Genomic DNA, 18,042 nt, shown 5'->3' on the forward strand with positions numbered 1-18,042 from the left:
TGCTTAATCAGTATTTGGCAAACTTACAGGACCAGACCTGTTGAGTATGTATAACAGGTAGCGATACCTTTACAATGCATAAAATTAATCTTTTTTTCATGAGGATTTTATGGCTAGCTAACATTTATTTTTAATTATACAGCAAACTCTATTCAGAGTTATTAAATACGCGTATGATGAATGTAAGTTAAGTTAGCAAGTTCATGTTACACTAGCTTGTATGCATGCATTAGGTGTGTGGGCAAAGAACTGCAGGCAGTGCAGCTACAGGACAGAAGCATTAGCTAGTGTGCATGACAAGGGAAGATAGAGGAGTCTAGCCTTCCAGGATTCACTTAACCAGCCTTAATATCAGCAGTATTTTTTCTCTTAACACAAGCGAAGCTTTTCCATTAATCCCAAATGACTGCTCACCCAGGACAAAAAGAATTCAACAGTAGCTAAGGGAATCTGTTAAACACTAATCAAAACTAGAGGTAGCCATTGTATATTCCTTCCATTTAACTCAAAATTTCTTGGAAACTCTAAAGTAACCAAGATTTACTTGCAAAGATCCTAGTTCAAACCAATTCAAAATTTAGAACTTTGCACATTTTTAACTTTCTGATACTACTCTCAAGACATGCAAATATATAGAAATGGCCAAATCAATACAAATAGAAAATTAAAAAATGTATTATTCACAGGACTAAGTAATTCATACTGAAAATAATTTAAAAGTCTAAAAAGCTCTCTCATATATCAATGGCCCAATTTTCTGACATTTGGCTGTCACCAGGTACATAATCTTAAGCCTCAGTCTATTGATTTTGAATTGGGTGTAACTTTATTAACTTGTTGATTGATCTACTTGTTACAGTAAAACAGCTGAAAAGCAGCAGTAGTAAGACCAGTGTGTGTGTGTGTGGGGGGGGGGGAGGTGGTGATTGAAGGCTGAGAAAACAGTGGCAGTGAAGGAGTCCACACCATGGTAAATTCTGGCGCTTTGTTAGGAAATGTCACACACAGCTCAGCCATCCCTCAGAGCTGCACAGCATTACTACAGAGTACTATGACTATCATTTATTGTTTATAATGATTACCTGGATTCATCACTAAAATACTAATTGTACTTAATACATTCTGATAAAGAAGAGTCGCACAGTATATAATACATTTCTGGAAATTTCCAAGGAAAGGAACATATAAAGCTTAATTGCTTCAAAAGTGTTGCACATCAGTAATCTAAAAAATTCATCTACGTGGAAAGCTTCATTCCTAATATACTGCCAGAGATGTTGTTGCTGATGTTGTTAATTGGCCTAATGACGAATAAACATGATTCCCAGATTCTCTGTATAATCTAAATAATCAAGCATAATAACTGGATTCAGTTCGGTTCTAGATAACTACAGCCTCAATCTCATCTCAAAAGACTTTCACAGAAAAAAAACAAAAAAACACCACATCAACAATTTCCATATATAAACTTTATTCCATTTGACATCATACAAAAATTTAAACTTAAAAGAAAATGAAAATATGCACCTTTTATAAGTCAAAGATAAGCAAAAGTCTTAGCATTTGAATTGATCTGCAAAAAAAACCCAAATACATTAGAGGTACAAACTGTGCTGCAGCAGGTCTAAAAGAAATTGTACACAGTCCTTTTGAAAAAGTTAAAACGGTTTCCAAGATTACTTTTCATATTTAAATGTACAGACACTGACCAATTTACAAATATTTACATAACCCCCAAACAATCTTAATAAACACTGTAGATTTTTCAGCAGCCACCACTACTTCTTCATGTGGAAAAAAAACGCTAAAAAAGGTATCTTTCCAAACAGCTTTTATTTATAATAATTTTATGTCTTACCCTAAAACATTTTATAGTGGCTTACTGCCTAAAAATTCCAGTTTAGAATACAATCCTGTACTTGTACACAGGAAAAAAATCTGATACTATCAATGGGTTATAATTTCAACTTTGATCTTTCAGTTTCTGTTGCTTCACGTCACAGGGAAAATAAAAGCATGAAAACGGAAAGTAAAGCTAAAGTGCATATTGCACCAAGCTATCATAAAGCACAGGGGACCTAATCTTTTCAAAATTTCTACATTGAAATTATTCATTAAAACAATTCACTAACTGCTGTACAATACAGTTAGTGCTATTACTACAGTGCAAAATGTACTGCTGTTCCAACAAAAAATTTAAAGCAATTTCAAGAGTACATCAAAAGCATGTGAGGTGCTAATGAAATGCTAATATAGACCCATCTACCCAAAGCCTTAGTCTATCCTGGTGAGTCACGTGAAGACGTAAGGCAATTAATTGTCCAGTATTTCATGCCTCTGCAGTAATTCCATTGAAATAAAAGATTTCATTTTGTTTCAAGTAACTGAGAAACTGACTTGAATCTTCATTTTACTAGAATAGACAAGCGACAAACTATCTTCTGTAGGTTATACTTTAAGTATGTATGAATCAGATCCTTTCCAAAACTCCACACATCTCTTCCGTATTAGCAGGTGGTATAATTAATTGAAGTTATATCAAAAAACTTTTATTTGTTCAGATAATTCCCCAAAATATATTTTATCTAATCGTCTGAAAATTCATGCCATAATATTACTAGTCATCAATGTAAACATTTTCAAAAATACATCTTTAAATCAAAGGGTTTTATTAGGAAATGTAATAAAATATGCAATCTTTATATAAGTATGTCCTCTTAAAAATAAAACATGAAAAGAAGAAGAACAATTAAAAAGAAACCATAATGGAGATAAACAAAATGCATTATGATGTTACTATTGTTCTTTATTTCTCAGAAGAATTTATTAAGAAATAGAGGCCAGTCATCTTTGCAGGATAGCAGCTCTTAAAGGTAGTATACTGTTCAAATCTCTTTTGTTTTTCAATCTGTGCCATGACTGGGAAAGAAAGAAAAATCATTCTTAAAACCTAAAATATCTGAAGAACAAAAGACTGAAAAGAAAGTTACTAGTCTGGGTGATACAATTTTGGGTGACTTTTTTCTTCATGTTTTTATCTCCTAAGTTTTTAACACAGTACAAGTATTGTTTCTGTCATGAGAGAAGAAAATGTTATTTAAAAATTCTATACCTGTGTGGCTTCAATTCCTTAATAAAGAAATAGGCACATGTGGTACAAAAAGATACAACTGACAATATTAACATTTATTTATTCACAGATTTAAATAATTTTATCTAAAATAGCAAGCTACAAGGTAATTAAAACAAAACCTTTAAATTTGAGAGGGTATGGGAAGGTTATTTCAATTATCTGATTGACTATTTTGCATCTAGTAAGCTTTTTCAATTAATAGTAGTTATGAGGGAGAAAGTAAATCCATAATAAAGCACTTCATATGTGCCTCTAGAAAAGAAGAGTAAATAGAACTGGTAAGAAAAAAAAGAAAAACTGAAATTCTTATTCACAAGCTGGAAATGTGGCTCACTGCCTGGTGACTACAGATCTTTATAGTTTGTTCTACTTCAGTTGCTCAATTGACTAAAACTATTAGTTTTATAACTAAACAATTCTAAATGAAAGCTCACTCGCCAATAACAGCAATGTAGGCAATGCTATTTTTGAATTCTCTATTAAATCTGACAGACAAAAATATTCCCTCTTGAATATTTGTTTTGTCCTGCAGAACTCCATTCATTTAAAATTTTCTACTCTGGTTGTCAAACTGAGAGGGCCTAATTTGAAAGACAGCTTGTAATATAATATACTAGCATTTTTAATTATCATCCAAATAAAGTCTCTAAAATGATCTTCACAGTTTGCTGATCTTTTTCTTCTATAAGACATTTATTTCTCCTGTATGTCTCACAGTACATATTTCTATCAATGTGTTTCTACAATGTACTGTGGCATTCCTTGAAGATAGGAACCACACCTAGCAAAATTACTGATGAATAAGTTCATACTGTGGAATAATGAGCTAAGGAATAAATTAGTTTATATATATACGACTGAAGTTTATATGTATAACATGTATGTGTGTATACACAAACACACATTTTTTAAAATTCAGTAAATAAAGATAAAATGGTACTCAAGTTCCTTGGTACAGTGGGGTACGTGTAAGAAAAATCATGGAACTGACATTAGCTTTCTTTAAAAGCCACAATAAGTTCTCCAATATTTTGGGAGGCAAAGGAGTCCATCAGGTTTTAATCACTCATTCTGAGAGCTTAAAATGTCACTGTGGCGATGCTTATTTCCATGAAAGTGAAAGCCATATGAATGAAAACAAAGCTAGATCTCTCTGACGGGAAAGTGTATCTAAATTCAAGTCATAAACTCCTTACTGTGCCACATTAATGGCTTTACAACATAGAAACCAGGGCTATTCTGTCCTACTACATATGTAATTTTTCATTTCCAAAGCACACTAGTCCACTAATGTTTTTAAGGATTAGTCTAATGCACTGTTTACCTTTAAAAATTGATCCTTGATCATGTCAAACTTTTGTTTTTCATGCACAGCTCTGGCAGTATTTGTTCCATCAAAAGGTTCTGCAATGTTAAATGCACACATAAACAAGAAATTATTAAAATGAGAACTTCAGTTTTTTTATTTGGTTGAACTATAAGCTATTGTCTACATTTGACAGTTTGGGACCTAGAAAATAGCAACTGCATATAGTTCAGCCTAATATCTTATTACATTTATGCACATAGAAAATAGTTTTATATCGCTATGAACTGTCTAGTAAGGCAGAAAGAATTCAAGTGAGAGGGGAACTAAAAATGAAGTCATCAGCATAAGTATGCATAATCTGTATCATAAAAGTAGGTTAGAGTTCTGAAGGATTACAGAGGGTCAAGGACCTATCCTTAAAGGGAATAAAAATAAGTTAAAGAATTAAAGAGTTATCAAAAAGAATAAAGCACTATATCCAAGAGAGGTGGTCAGTGTCAAATATCATAGAAAGGTCATTTTAAATTTAATTTTAATTTTAAAAACCTCTGATTTGTCTAGCAGGAGAAAGGTCAATACCCGTGAAAGCAGAGGCTTAATCCTGGTGAGGAGGGAAGACAGTGCAGAGACTTAAGGCGTGAGTGGATGGTTTAGAAAAAGATACAGTGAGGACAGTAACTTGTATGAGAAATTTGGCAGTGAAAGGAGAGAGGAACACAAGACAGCAAGTAGAGAAGACAGGAAGAGACCAAAGAGTTTCAGAGAACAGAACATTACCTTCCACATCATCACCCCCACCCCATTCATCCTTCTCCCACAAGATAAAAAGGAAGAGTCCACACATAGAGACCAAAAAATGTCTTATATGGAGAAGACAAGGAAACTGAAGATAATAGTGAGAAAGGGAAGCTAAATAAAGATATTAGGAGTGAGATGAGATAGCTGAAATATACCAGCAGTAGGTAAAAATTACTAGAGTTGAAGAACTTTGGCACTGAAAAAAAAAGAGAGAACAAAAAGTACTTAGAAGAGCGAGTAGGATCAACTCAAGAGTATTTTTCAACGATGGGATCTACATGCGTTATATGCCTTAACAATGAAAGAGAAGGACTAGAGAGAAAGAGAACAAAGTTGCTATGATAAAGAGGAAAGGTAACTGAGGCTAAAAACCTGGAAAAAGAACGAAAGAATAGAAAACTTGATGGAGAGGTTAATTTTAGATTGCTCATATAATCTAAGCAGGCCTAGAATTTAAAAAACTCCTTTTGTTTATTTTTTTAATTGCTTAATAAGCCTATCTTTAAAAGGAGTTTATTGTCACAGTACTGGTTTTCTAAATAGAATAATGCCATATGCCAAAATATCAGATCAGATCACGCATATATAACTTCACAAAAGTCAGCTTTAATACTCAAAAGACCTAAAGTACCTAAAATAATATACATCTACTGTGCAATTTAGCAAACCAAACACCAAAGCAGGAGATATAATTTCATATTCACAAACTCTTAAGATATTACATACAATCCAAGAATAAAATATTCTACATTTGACATTTTCCTTCAAATGCTGAATCTCAATGCTTTATTCTTTTTTACCATAAGATTTACCAAAGTCACCAACTTGGCACCTGTGAGAACAATTTTGCCTCTTAATGTCAGTTTCCCACCAGCCCAAAGAAATATTCAACTACATATCAATTAATTTTAGAGAACAGAATATCTTGGAGCATTTAATTTTTAAAGTAAAATCAATTTCTATTTATAAAAATCTGGCTTGCATTAAGTATCAATACTTTAAACATATATAAAAGAACTCATTTTATTTCAATATAAGAATCATCTCATGAATAGTATTTTCTTCCACCTGTAAGTCATGAAATTAAGTTTCAATCAACGACAAACATGAGCAATGCATAAAAACTGCTCAAATATTACCAAGTGGAAAGATTAAACACCTATATCCATGTTTATTATTTCTCACTACAGAATTTAAAATTATTTTAGAAAAATTTAAATTTTGTAACTAAAAGAATTATAAACCACTTCAGAACATAAATTTATTACTTTATAGCAATGTTAGGTGAAATTATTCAAGTAGTTCTCTCAGTGCCATGATGATAAAGAACGGGAAATAGGGAGTGGCTGTGGGAAAGCTACCTTCTACACAGATGTATTTATTTCTCCATTCAATACCATCAGGCCTGGGAATGGCTTTGGCTTCACGAACTGAAATCATTTGACTGTTCCAGCTATAAGAAGAAAAACATTAATCATGTTAACTATTTTCTTAATTTCCCCTTTATTAGCTTTATTGTATCAGTAGTAAGGCCTATTCTGATTTTGTCAAAGAATACTGAAATTTGCCTCAAGTTTGAGCATCACAATCCCCATTCCCCCTTCTCTACTTTTTTCTCCAGCGCACGTATATTCTAACAATTTGCCTAGTGTTGTTTATGATGTGTCTCCCTCAAGCAGGATGAATTATTTTTCACTGTTCAACTAGTTGTCTAGTACAAACTAGGCACTTGATACTTATTTACTGACCAAATGGAAGTGATATAAAAAATAAAGCGTGAGTAGGCAAGAAATACAAAAAACTATGTTCACTGTTTAATGCTCCAGTAAGAATTTTTTATTTAAGAGAGAGGTAATCTTCTTGTGTTCTTTTTTAACATTATTAAATAATTTTTGTTTGGGTGTATATCTACTTATGCGATTTGGGAAAAATTACTGGAAATTTTCCAATAGAAGCACATGCTGTTTTAGGAAAACAAATCAATACTCTATGAAAACATTAATATCCTATGAAAACACACATTACTATCAGATGTGGCTGTCAATAGTGAAGTTTTATTCAAGTAAAATAATTTTATCAGCATGTCGGAAGGTAAATTGTCCACTCTTTAGTATATATTAACATTACATTTAAAAAAAATGTCTTTATACTTATAATAGTTTTGTACAAATACTATTTTCATTTTTTCAAGAAATATTCAAAAGCATATGACTACTCAGCTTGTATATAAGAGAAAAATGGGCTTAGGGAATAGCTGCTATCTTTTTTTCAGCTGTATTTAGCTTTCTTCACCATTTTAAGTAAGAAGGGAAAGACCATGATTTGAAACCTTCCAACTCCAACATGTTTCTACTCCTCCTCTATTTATTAGCTAGAGAATCCATAAGAATATAATCGTGGGTCCAGCGTGGCATTTGTTTCTGGAAAACTGATTAATTTCTATGTTAAATATTCAAGAAAATATTGTATCTTGTGAAGTTTGATAATTGAAAATGATCCCCAAAGTATGATTTTTCTAGTTTTTCTTATCAAGAGCACAGTTTAGAAATACTTTGTAAAGACAACTTTAAATTCCTCAAAAATATATACCAGAATTTATGCTTTGTAAAAATATGTGCATTATCAAAGAGAAATACTTAGTAATGGTTACAGTAAGAGGCTTTAGATCCTTCACGTACATCAGTATGGACTCGAAACAGAAAAGTACTACACTGCTATTAGTTCATGTGAATTTCCAAAATTTTCCTAAAAATAATAATGTAAAGGGAGAGCTATATAACCACATGCCTGAACCAAACAAGATTACAGTAGAATTACGCTTTGCGCTGCTTCACTTTATACCACTTATGACAAATTTCACTAAATGAACTTTTTCCCTGAGACTATTTGTTTCTAATGTCAATTTATAGGACAATTTAATTTACAGTACAATTAAAATTGGAAGCAGTATGCTAAAACGGGGTAGATTGATTTTTTTCTCTCAGATAAGCTTAGACTATTAAAATACTGTATCCTGCTATTAAGTTACATTTTTTACTTCCTTAAACCAAAGAAACTCTCACCACTACACTTACATCAAAGCAATCCTGAAATTTTATTACATGCCAGTACTTGGTTCTAAACTGGGTCACAGAAACATATGTGACATACCTATATTCACTTTATTATCCCTAACCAGGTTGCCACTTAAGCTTCAACCTATAATCAACCCAAACAATGCACTTACGTAAATGACTATACAATCTGAAGTACTTCATAGAGGAAAAAAAGCAACAGAATATTTTGAATCACTACCATTTAGACTGATTCAATCTATTGCATTTTCAAAGAACTTTTAAATATTTCTAAATTATTAAATATTTCAAATCATGAAACATGATACATAACTTACATACTATTTTAACTCCTAGAGGTAAATTTAATGTAGAATTCAAAAGGTAATTTAGACATATTTTTTCCCTAAATATTTCATTCTTTAAAATAGGCCCTAAACTAAGCCTTTTATTATACCATATTTCTCTACCATAAAATTTGCTTGCCGTGTACAAATCTGTTATTGTCACTCATTAATTAAAGTGTAAAATAAGATACTGTCTATAGAAAAGGAATGTCTCACAAAAGAATAAAAGAACAGATATGAGGCTTACTTTAATCTAAAATAGATCTGATAATACACAATAATCTTTTGAATATAAAATTGAGATTACTGACTACATTAGTAAGACCCCTGCTTCTTTTCTTCAGTATTGATAATGGACTGGTACTCATCTATTAACTTTCTCTTAGCCATTCTTTTTGTGACAAAGTATTTTGAGATCCTCTTCACCTATTTTGTAAGTTCTCTGTTCCCAGGCATAGTTCTAGAAGCTTCTTCCTTTTGAGAATTTTCAGCAGCAGGGTCAAAAGAAAGCCATGAGTGAAGTAGGTAAGAAAATTTGAGTAATTTTTAAATGGCCATATAAAATTTATGCAACATTTATACCAGGTACTCAAGCACCTCTTAAAAGGCACTTAAGTCTCTCTTCAAATACAGAGAATTTTTTAATTGGACATCTCAAAGTTCAGAAGAAATCCTTACAAACATTTCTAACAGTTGCCAGAATGCTTTTGCACAGCACCTAGTTCATTACCATGATTACATTCTTGGCTATGCTCCCTAGTCAAATTTCTGAAACTATTTGGTATGAAACAATAATGTACTTGACCGATGCACTGTATGATGAAAGAGTAGGGGAAGATGGCTCCCCAATCATGTATCATAATGATAAACAAATGCATACAAATGTGCAAAACCTTTTTCCAAGCCATCAGCATCCTAGCCAGTATCATTTAGCACAGCAAGCTAGTTTCTGTTAATACTAAACTAACACACAAACCTGCACATCTACCATCTTGTTTCACTCCAACAAAGCAGGTGATTTTCAAGATATCTGTATGTAGATGCTCTAATCTTTAACTATACATGGCAGAAATATATCTTTCTCCTATGAATCCTTTCCCTCTGCACAAACTTCTCCCAATCCCTAATTTAGATGACACAACAGATGCCAATAGTCTTTAACAATTAAGATTGTGGTTTTATAGTCAGACTTGAATTTCAATCTCAGTTCTCTCACTATCTAGCTCTATGCCATGGGCAAGTTTCAAGTACACAGATTCCCTAAGCTGGAACGGGGGGAGGCTATTTTGAGGATTAAATAAAATAATATACGGGAATCACTCAGCATATTCTAAGGACACTAGGTAAATAAATAACCACAAAACATGAGCTATTGTTACCGCAACATCTTAACTGTAAAGAGTAATCTTCACAGTTTCTTATATCCCATGTTTCATAGTCTTAAACCTTTCCACATGTTTATATAAATAAAGGCTCCTTCCTTTTTATCCATGTTGCCTGGACTAATATTTATGTCATTTTTAACCTGGATTATGTATAACTTCATTCTTACTGAACTACTGTCCTCCAGCTCTTTCCCTATAACTTTTCTTAACCTAATTCAGTAATTTTTAAATCATCTTAAGGTTCTTTGAATCACGTCCACAATCTTACTTTCTGCTTCAAAATTATTTATTTATAACAAGTATTTGTCAAGTACCCACTATCTGGCACTGGGCTAGGTACTGGAGACACAACTGTAAACTAAACAAGTACCTCAGTCTGGTATAAGCTTTACCTTGAGGAATTTAAATAACATTTCATCTTCATACCCTATGATTCAAATCATCTTGTGAGTCAGTTTTCTTTAGAGCTGTTGTTCATGGCAGATAAGACACTACCAACATTGCAGTAAAGAATCATAGTTTAGAGTGTGAATTTTGTAGTCAAAATTACCTGAAATACTCCCCTTACTAGTTGTGTGATCTTGGGGCAAGTTTCTTCCTCTCTTCACATGCCTCACTGGTAAAATGGGCACAATATATCTCAGAAGGTAGGTTATTATGTAAACTGAGTGAGATAATACATATAATCTGTTTAGGACAGTTTTTCCCACTTAGTAATAGCAATTTATTACTATTACTGTTGTTATTCCCTCTCCAAACCTCTTCGAAGTGGTACCGTATGGTCACTGTACCCATCCACTCTAACTTTATGCAACTCCTAAGTCCTCTCTCTTCCTCCTTCAAGCTTTTGAAAACTGATCAGAAGAGCTGCAAGCAACCCCTCATCCCACTCTATGAACTAAGAACTCCAGTAAGAACTTCCAGTTACATCCACTCTGATTATACACTTTAATATTTCATGTTTATATACCACCCTCAAAAAAATTTAAAAAAAGGAACAGGAGTATTCCTTGATTTGTATATCACACTAACACAACTACTTAATTAAGGTATCAGGTATTAAGTAGATCTTTTACCAAGTTTGTCTTAGCTGTGTCTTTTTTTACTACAAGGTAAGCTCCTGTTTACAAGTTCCTAAAAAAGAGATACTCCAAACTATATAGCACCTACATAAGGTCAACACAAATATTTATTCAGGCCCTATTATGAACAGGCAGCTAAACATAACTGGATCACTATTGAAATCAACTATAACGGGGCTTACTGAACCATAATTTTCTATTAGCTAGGAATATGAAATCTATCTAGCTTCTCATAATTACTTGTTTGATATTACATTTTATAAACTACATATTTCTGGGCAAGTTTACAGCATTGAAATTGACTTGGAGCACTCATATATAAATAAATAAACACAATTTGAAGTTTCACTTACTCAAATTCTGTAGCATAATATTTAAGAAAGCCCAGTAAGAGGTCCCCAAGATTTGATTCATTCTTTGAGAGGTAAGGAGGAACATTACATGGAGCTTGATGCACAAGGTGCAGCTGTATGGCAGGACTAAAAGATTCCTGTCAGAAAGGAAAAGGGGAAAATGTAAAGCCATTTGAAACACACACTTAAAACTTTATAAATCCTGATCTAAGGCTCTCTGAGGAAGAAGAAATTTTCTTTATATTGGCAATTTGAAAATTTGAAGATTTTCTTCCACTAAAGATTTTAGCAGTTTGCAGCAGGTCAAAAAGCATCTGAAAAACGAAGCTATTCTAATTCTTGGCTGAGATATATCACTCAGTTAACCAAATCCTTTGGTATCCCTCTGGTAGCAAAAGATTTCCTAACTCATAAATAAAACCTTACTCTACACAACAAAATTCCATCCAATAATATAGATTTCTCTATAGATGTACCTCCTTAATTACTTTTACGAGGAGCAGTTGTGTTTTCTGAAGGCTCTATGATGCACAAGGTAAGAACTCTTCCTAAGTGCCACTTAATATTTCTCTCAAAGGCCATAAAAGTAACTTTACTATATAAATAGTACTTGTACCAATTTGAAGATTTTTTAAAATGTTGTTTTGTTTTTGTATTTTGTATCTTGGAAGAGAAGATGGACGTTCAACATAAATTGAAAATGAAAACGCAAAGAGGGCAGGAAAATGAAGATAGGAAACATACCAACAAGCAATTTTCAGCAAACTTTTACCACACTGTTCACAAAAGAGGATTATCATTTGCTTGCAATCCAGGAGCAAACAACACACTTCTTAGAAAGAATACTAATGGAGTAACACTGAAGAATACTTGTTCTTTTTGCCTACGGTATGCCATTCATTTCGTATCTAACTCTTTCCTCCATTAGCAGTAAGTTCTGGCTCTAAAATATTTTAAAGGAACTACAGATATTCTTAATACACATATATATGTTATAAAATAACCTTTCTAAGGTAATTTGCAGAATTTCCTAAAGAAGGGTTTTCTATGTTCCCCTTTGCTATCAAAGTAGAAACAGATTTTTTTAAAGAAAGCAATTGTTGAAGGCAGCAGAATGACAACTACACTTAAGCTTCCCAACTATAAAAGATCAGCCTTGGGTTTACTGATATCAACTCAATTAGTAATATCTAAATAACTCCAATGTTAAAAAAAAAAATAGAGGCTCTCCAAATAACTAACTTGTGATACAGCGAACTAGGTTGGTATATCTACTTAATGGTAGCCCTCAAAAATCATCAGTGAAAATAAAGTAGCAAGAAAAACAAAAAATCCCCCCCTTCTACCCCATTACCTGTAATTCTATCAATAATTTTTAACTACCAAGAAGTGATTCTCTCAAAAGAAAAATTCTACTCCAACCACAATTCTGAAAATTTATACTCCGAAACTTGGCACTTCCCTTTAAATTCAAACAGGTTTAGTATTACAGAGATCTTAATTGTCTCTGACTACTTCCCTTTACACTTCTAACAGGTTTAGTATTACAGAGATCTTAATTGTCTCTAAGACTAGGAGAAGTAGGAAAGAAGCCTCAATTTATAATAAAAAGTAAAAGCAGAAGGAAGAGCAGGTATACTGCCTCTCCTACCTTTTGTCTCTTACTTGTAATGTGTAAAATTGGAATTAGGACATTATTTAAAATTAAAAATTTAAATACTATTTCTGGCAAATTAAACAAAAAGTTGTAAGTTCAAATGGTTAGGAAAAGTAGGTCACTGTTTAATAGCTTCTGCTCTGAAAGCTTCTTACTAATTTTGATTTCTAGTACCTAGCATACCTAGTAAGCATTCAATTTATGAACTGACGCTGAAATAGAACAGTCATTTTCTTACCTGAGATTTAAAACTGTTTGAATCTCCTTTAAAATTTTTATTCAATAATTTAAAAAGAAGATTAGCAATTGTGAGATTAAAACTTAATCTGAGACCTACTCCACTAAAAAGCTGAATGCCCTTGGATCAATTTGGCCAGTCTTCTTTTAGCCCTGCTATTCTTTTTCATAGTCATATACCATGTTTCCCTGAAAATAAGACCAGATCTATTATTATTTTTTGCTCCAAAAGACACATTAGGGCTTATGTTCAGGGGATGTCATCATGAAAAATCATGCTACGGCTTATTTTCCGGTTAGGTCTTATTTTTGGAGAAACACGGTACAAAAAGGGCTGTATCATACCCACTGAGGAAGAACTGAAGGAGAAATCAATAATAATAATAATAATAATAATAATAATAACAACAACAACAGTCCAAAATAGGCTACAAGTAAATAGGAATTCCATTTAACCTTAAGAAATCCCCATTTTGGTAATTGTTCACATTACAGGAGTCTCTGGTAAAACAAAAATTTCATCAGTTTTTTTTTAAAAGAGAGCTCCCCCACTGCACTTATGTATTTAAGAATAACATATGCTACTTTGAATAGGATGAGGGTAGGTAGAATTTAAGCTATCATATTAAAAAGCACAAAAAGAGCCAAAGGAAAAAAAGCAGCCTTAAAATTACAACCTAAATCCATGGAATAAAAATTTAATTGATATAATGTAACATCTATTTGTTAAAGCTTTTCCCAAAGGTTCAGCTTGTTCATCTATAAGGAAAACAATAGTACTCATAGAGTTGCTATAAGGATTAAATGATACAATGTATGTAACACATAGCAGCAACAGTATTATCTAAATATTAATTATTTAGTATATGCCAGGCATCATTATTATAACTGTACTTTTATACAATAATGCAGTATAGTTATGTCCTAAAACTTTTAATTTATTATTCAAAATTAGCTTTCTTATGATTTTTTAAATTTAAGTAATGTCAACTTTAAAACAATGTTGCTTTGTCATTTAAAAAAAATAAACCTTCACCAAAGTTTTTAAATTTGTCTTTTCAAAGGAATTCATTTAAAGCTTGTTTCACATAACTAATTAAATCAAACTCTTCATCATATTACACACATTTTAAAACCAAAAATAAGTTGCTATATGTATATGTGTATATATGTAAAATGTATGTTCAATATATAACTGCATGGAGAAACGCTACATTCTCAGAATTCTTTATTTCACAACTATATAAAAGAAGGTTATTTTCTTACATCTCTATCCTGTTAATATAAGTAACTTCCTGGAATATGAAGATACCATTAGGGAAGAAAACAAATATAAGTTGTCTTGATAAATCTACCTAGCACAAATCTGGGTAAATCTCATAATAATATGCTCCCATTAAAATAAAGATCCATTCATAAGCTTAATCTGAATTTATATAAACTTTCTCAACTTCATTTCTTTAACATGATAGCAAATACTCTTCCCTCTATCACTTATGTTGCTTTTTTAATTCAATCAAAATTAAGTAGCAATAATCAATAACGCTATACTACGATACAGCTTTTGAAGATAAATATATTTTAATCTTTCATCCTTTTCTTTCATAATATAACTGAATTTAAAAACTATAGCAATTTTTAAAATATTTTATCATAAATTATAAGAAAATATAAAATTACTAAAGAGAGCATATAATATTGAACAACCAATTTTATTCTATTCTAAAATTATCTTATTTTTAAAATTACATTTTAACTATATTAGAGAAGCTAAAATTTAAAAGAACTTTGTTCTCTTGTAAAGTAACAAAGTTTTTTTCTGTTAAAATCATCCTCAAACTTACTTATACAAGCTAAAATTTTGTCATATCTACTTTTTTTAAAGAAAGGGGTATCTGTATAGGAATAATCAGATAAACCCAAGCAACAGAAATTGGATTAAATATATTAGTGAATACTACTATCATTTTGCCTTTCCTCAGCAAAGTGTAAAGGAAAAAATACCAGTTTCTGGATCCATTAATTTGTGACCACATAGCTTGGATCAATCATGTAACCTTTGTAAGACTTAGTTTCTTCATCGGTGAAACAAGGATAATACCTTACAAGTTTATTTGTTTAGAATTAAAGATATTATGTATAACACTTACAGTGTGCTGACATAAAACAGATACTAAATAAATGGTAGTTATTAGTAATAAGAAACAGCCAATTTATTGGTTCCATCAGATGGAATGCTGAAAAAAGCACTCTGCTGATTAGCTTGCAGGTTTCAGATAAAACAAAAACTCCTGTTAAGAGTGGGTAGAAAGTCCGTATTCACTTAGGCATCAGTCTTCTAGTAAAGATAACATGCTTTAGGTATTTATGACAATGTAACCAAATCTGAAAGCAAATTAAGACTTTATTCTTAAATATAGCAGGTCTTGCTATTAGTATTTTTTAAGGCCTTGGGGCTGGGCTAGAATTAAAGCCTGTTACAGGTATAGAAATAAGATTATTGATAAAACAGATTTGAGAGTGTAGGGTAAGAGGTAAGTGTAAGGCAAAAGAAGTCATGACTCTGTCCTGGGGGAAAGTTAGATAATTAGAAAATAAAACAGAAGGAAAAATGAGGCTCTCAAATTAGAATATACTAGTAGGCGCCTGGATATCTTATAAAAAGTAATGCCTCTGTTTCTGAACTTAGTGCATTAAACTGAGATTTCATCCATATTTTATATTGGTAAAAAGTGTTTCATTTAGTACAGAGTTTTAAGTGAGATTTCTGTAGAAGCATCTATTCAATACACAATAATAGATTGTTTAAAGAGTCAAGCTTAACTATTAGGTCCTTTGTATGCTAAAAAATATATGCAGTTCTTTCTATACTGAAATCCAGGTCTTAAAGAAAAATAAAGTTGGGACAATAAACTGAAATAGTGAACACCCAGTCATTATATTTGACCTTTCAATATGAGCTAATGAATCAATACTTTATGGAGGAAGGAAACCATTCAAGAACAAGATCGAAACAGTTCCAGTTACTGTTCTTTCTATACTTTCTAATGCTTCCATTTTTTGTGATGTTTAAAACATAAATATTGATCTCTAGCTATACTAACTCATTATAATAGTTCTTCATAATAACAGAAATTAGTTTTTTAAATGAGGAAGATAAGCTATCCAGATTGACCAAAAGGTTCTTGTTATAAATGGTATCTTCTAGTAGATGACCCACTACAAACTGGGAGGTCCCCACTACAGCAAAACGCTGTATTATTATCCAGAAACTTGCATGTATGTATTACAATAACTGATGCTCAAAAACAAGAACATCAGTTCTTCTCCATTATCAAGGAGTAAATTATATTTAATTTAGGTTCCCTATCAAGTATATTTACTGTATTTTATGCGATACACACAGAATAAGTAAGTTCTTTGACTACTGATCACTTAAGTGAGATACTGTTTTCCTTTGTAATATGAACATTTAGTAAATTTATGAAAGTAACAGATAAAAATTATGTTTTCAGAAGGTTGGTCAAACATTCTAAACAAATAGCTTAAATATTATTTCCAAATAAAACCAGGAACAAGGGTGACTATGGAGGAAAACAGAAAACAAGGAAACAATTCAGGAAAGAACACAAAAAACTGGAGAAGAAACAAAAATATTCATATTGATTGTAAATATGTACATTACCTCTCTAAACTCAAACTGAATACATATTAAACTTTATCTAGTAGGTACTTCATTTCTTGAGTGTTTCCAATGAACTTCATCAGGATTCTTAATATTATGTATACAAGAATAGAGTATTAATGTTACCTTTTGGTGTATTACTTAGTAAGATCAAATGAAAGATACAATGATTATCCAATTGTTCAATTTCTTAATTTTTCCCCCTGCTTTCAAAGTATAAATACATTGGGCTGAAAAACTTCTGAGTTAACTACGTAAGAAATGCTATAAAATTATATTTAAAAATAGCATAAAGAAAACTGGAATGAGTCCAAATGGACTTTGACCAACTTTGTTGATAATCATGAGCATCATGCAAAAACTTCCACCATTAACAAAAACAACCAGATTATCTTGCCAGTAACTTCTGAGAAAGTATATAAAACATTTTTAATGTTCTAGTGGCCAATGCCTCAGCCTATATAGAAAATGTTATCAATACTTAAAAGGTAACGATTACTACTTTTATATTCACATTAATACTACATATAATAGTCCCACATATACTTGTCATAATATGTATTTATAATAATTTATAAGAAACACTTACTGGGTAAATTTTTTGGATGGATGGAAGGATGGGTTCAGGTAGGGCTATAAAAAGAAAAAGTTTAAAGCTTCTGTGATTCACATAATTCATTTTACAAAGCAATAATTTGTCAGCTAAGACCCCCAGGTATGAGACTATAAGGGTTTCTGCTAAAAGTCAACAGTTCCCATATATTTTGTGAAATTAATTCTTATTCCTAAAAATTTTAATTCATAATATATCTAAATGACAATTTAGGTTTGTTAATAAACTATGTATATTTCTATGTAAATCAGTGTTCCTTACATGGTTTTAGAATAACAGGCCATCAATAAATAGACACACATCATTTGGTACAACATCAGACACACACACAAAATAAGCAAGACAAGGACTGTTTTACAAATACTGAATGGACATAGCTAGCAAAGAAAA

General features: G+C 31.6%; 1 protein-coding gene across 10 annotated transcripts in view; it reads right to left on the reverse strand.

Annotated features, from left to right (window-relative positions):
* Positions 1 to 1,449: 1,449 nt before the first annotated feature.
* Positions 1,450 to 18,042, reverse strand: part of TENT2 (terminal nucleotidyltransferase 2) — a 50,947-nt gene continuing 34,354 nt past the window's right edge. For all 10 annotated transcript variants that reach the window (XM_074328795.1, XM_019728191.2, XM_019728185.2 and 7 more), the window contains 5 exons: positions 17,629 to 17,672; positions 11,461 to 11,597; positions 6,602 to 6,693; positions 4,458 to 4,537; positions 1,450 to 2,919 (listed from right to left, as the gene is read on the reverse strand). In XM_074328795.1, coding sequence (XP_074184896.1) covers positions 2,845 to 2,919; positions 4,458 to 4,537; positions 6,602 to 6,693; positions 11,461 to 11,597; positions 17,629 to 17,672 — 428 coding nt within the window. In that variant the 3' untranslated portion in view covers positions 1,450 to 2,844. The remainder of the gene's footprint in view (positions 2,920 to 4,457; positions 4,538 to 6,601; positions 6,694 to 11,460; positions 11,598 to 17,628; positions 17,673 to 18,042) is intronic.

The sequence above is a fragment of the Rhinolophus sinicus genome, linkage group LG03 (assembly GCF_036562045.2).
Source record: "Rhinolophus sinicus isolate RSC01 linkage group LG03, ASM3656204v1, whole genome shotgun sequence".
NCBI lineage: Eukaryota > Metazoa > Chordata > Mammalia > Chiroptera > Rhinolophidae > Rhinolophus > Rhinolophus sinicus.